Raw genomic sequence first — 2,219 nt, 5'->3', positions numbered from 1 at the left:
GTGTGTGTGTGATAGAGAGAGTGCCGTGTAAATATGTATTTGTATTTACTGGGGGAAAAAATCCCGAAAGCGACAAGTACATATCATTTAGCAATATTTTCCACAATAATATGGAAATGTATGCATAGTCTAAAAGTTTGAGGTTTCAAATTCCGACAGGCCCAGTAAATTCCCATTACCCTGGGGACCAGGCACTACGCATTTACCTCATCTCAGTCATTCTTCTCCTGGGACAATCATGAATCCCCCAACCCCCATCCCCAACCCCCCTCCCAAGCAAGCAAGCAAGCTAGCAAGCAAGCAACAAATAAACAAACAACAATCCCCCCCCCCCCTTGCCTCAAACACTCAACACAAAACAGTGTCGTTTTTCTCGTTGTTTTTTTTTAATTGCTGCATGATAATGCACAAACAACATAACATGCTAATGACTTTTCAATGAGGGGAACCGAAGGGGGAAACGGGGTAGCACACTAACATATTATTGAGCAGAAAGGTTAACAAATAGAACCAAACCTCCACACAGCGAATGAGTATTGCGAAAGGAAGGTTCGACTCGTATCTGTTTGATCATAAAGGTACAACATCATTACGACACCCACTAGAAACTAAATGTGTCCTTCCCTAATTTCGCTGCCTGTTCAGACAATTTTAGGTAAACCTTTTGAAGCAGCTTAAAAGATATTAGGAAATAAAGAAAGTAACAGCCAATACCAAACAAGAAGCTGAAACAAAACAAATAAATGAAAAAAAGGGAAAAAACAAAATAATTAATAAACAAAAACAATTTTTTTTAAAAAGTCAAGGACACTTAGAGATTTAGATCTTAGAAGGGACATGATCATCAGCCATAGGCTCTTTCGGGCTGTCCGTCTTCGTCATACATCTGCAGGATGTTGAAGCCCGCACATCAAAGTTCACGACATCGACCAACACAGTTTCTATCTCCTCTAAGGGAGAGTTCCAACACGTGGAGCATAATGCGCTAAAAGACTTCTAAACAACAAACGACACCGAGCGCCATGGCCCATCATTCTGGAATGTTCCTTCCGTTTCGCTTGCGTCATTGCACCCAGAAGGGACTAAAAGTCGGTCGGTTTCCTCTTTGCCAGATATTGCTTGATGCCGTCCGTCTCCGATACCTTTTTCCTGAGAGCCATGATCTCCGGGTATTTTTCTTCTAAAAACTCTGGTTGGTGTTCGAACAGACCCTGGGTGCCCTCGAAGATGACGATGTCAGCCAGAGACAGCTGTGTATGGGGGGGAGAGTGGTACAGTGTAAATTACGGCGTTAAAATCGAAACTGAACGGCTATCACCATCATCATCATCATCATCATCATCATCATCATCATCATCATCATCATCATCATCATCATCATCATCATCATAGCTGTAGTGTCCTTAGATACTGCAAATTTACTTTTTTCGCGCTTTTGATCAATATTGTTCAGAGAAATGCATGCAGAAATTTATCTTAAGCGGACACGAAAAGTATTGAACCAAAAACAAAACACGTAGATCTAACTAAATGTTTCTTTAAACTGCCAAGCGGGCGAAAAAAAAGTTGATTTCTTCAATGTACTTATTTTGACGACCAGCGCCTTATTTCACTACGACGGTACAAACCTTGCTTCCTACAGCAAAGCCGGACTTGTTCGCTTTGATGATCTTGGTGAACGCTCCGAGGAACAGTGGGTACTTTTCTTCGGACAACTTTTTCTGTCCCTCTGCCTGAGGAGCACAAAATAAGACAACGGGTTGTGTTAGTAAGGTTTTACGGCGCTCTCAACTGCATACGGTCATGTGAGCGCCAAGGGGTAGATGTCAACAGAGAAGTCCAAAAGGGGAATCAGGCTTACTCTGCTCACCTCTCTAGCCTCAGCACCACAAAGTCTGCTTCGACTATCAAGGCACCATGGAAACAGCTGATCACAAGAGAGTGACAAACACACAAAATGAAGAAGAGGAAAAATGACGATAGTAAGGATGAGGAAAGAAGAAGCAGCAGTTCTCCCTATGCTCTTACGGCACAGTATGAGCATGACATTGATAAATCAGCACTTTAGTAATTCTCATGTGCATACACACACATACACACACACACACAAACACACACACACACACACAAACACACACACACACACACACACACACACACACATACACACAAACTATCTCTGTCTCTCTCTTTCTCTCTCTTTCTCTCTCACTTTATCA

The 2,219-nt window shown here is 42.2% G+C and overlaps 1 protein-coding gene across 1 annotated transcript in view; it reads right to left on the bottom strand.

Moving 5' to 3' along the window:
- Positions 1-364: 364 nt before the first annotated feature.
- Positions 365-2,219, bottom strand: part of LOC101859844 (glutathione S-transferase) — a gene marked incomplete at its 5' end in the record, with an annotated part of 2,489 nt that continues 634 nt past the window's right edge. The window contains 2 exon segments of the mRNA XM_013079323.1: positions 365-1,250; positions 1,629-1,733. Of these exon segments, the coding sequence (XP_012934777.1) occupies positions 1,083-1,250; positions 1,629-1,733 (273 nt within the window).

Source organism: Aplysia californica, unplaced genomic scaffold (assembly GCF_000002075.1).
Source record: "Aplysia californica isolate F4 #8 unplaced genomic scaffold, AplCal3.0 scaffold00048, whole genome shotgun sequence".
NCBI classification, from domain to species: Eukaryota; Metazoa; Mollusca; class Gastropoda; order Aplysiida; family Aplysiidae; genus Aplysia; species Aplysia californica.
The sequence above is the reverse complement of the archived record's forward strand: the minus strand, read 5'-3'. Positions and strand labels throughout refer to the sequence as shown.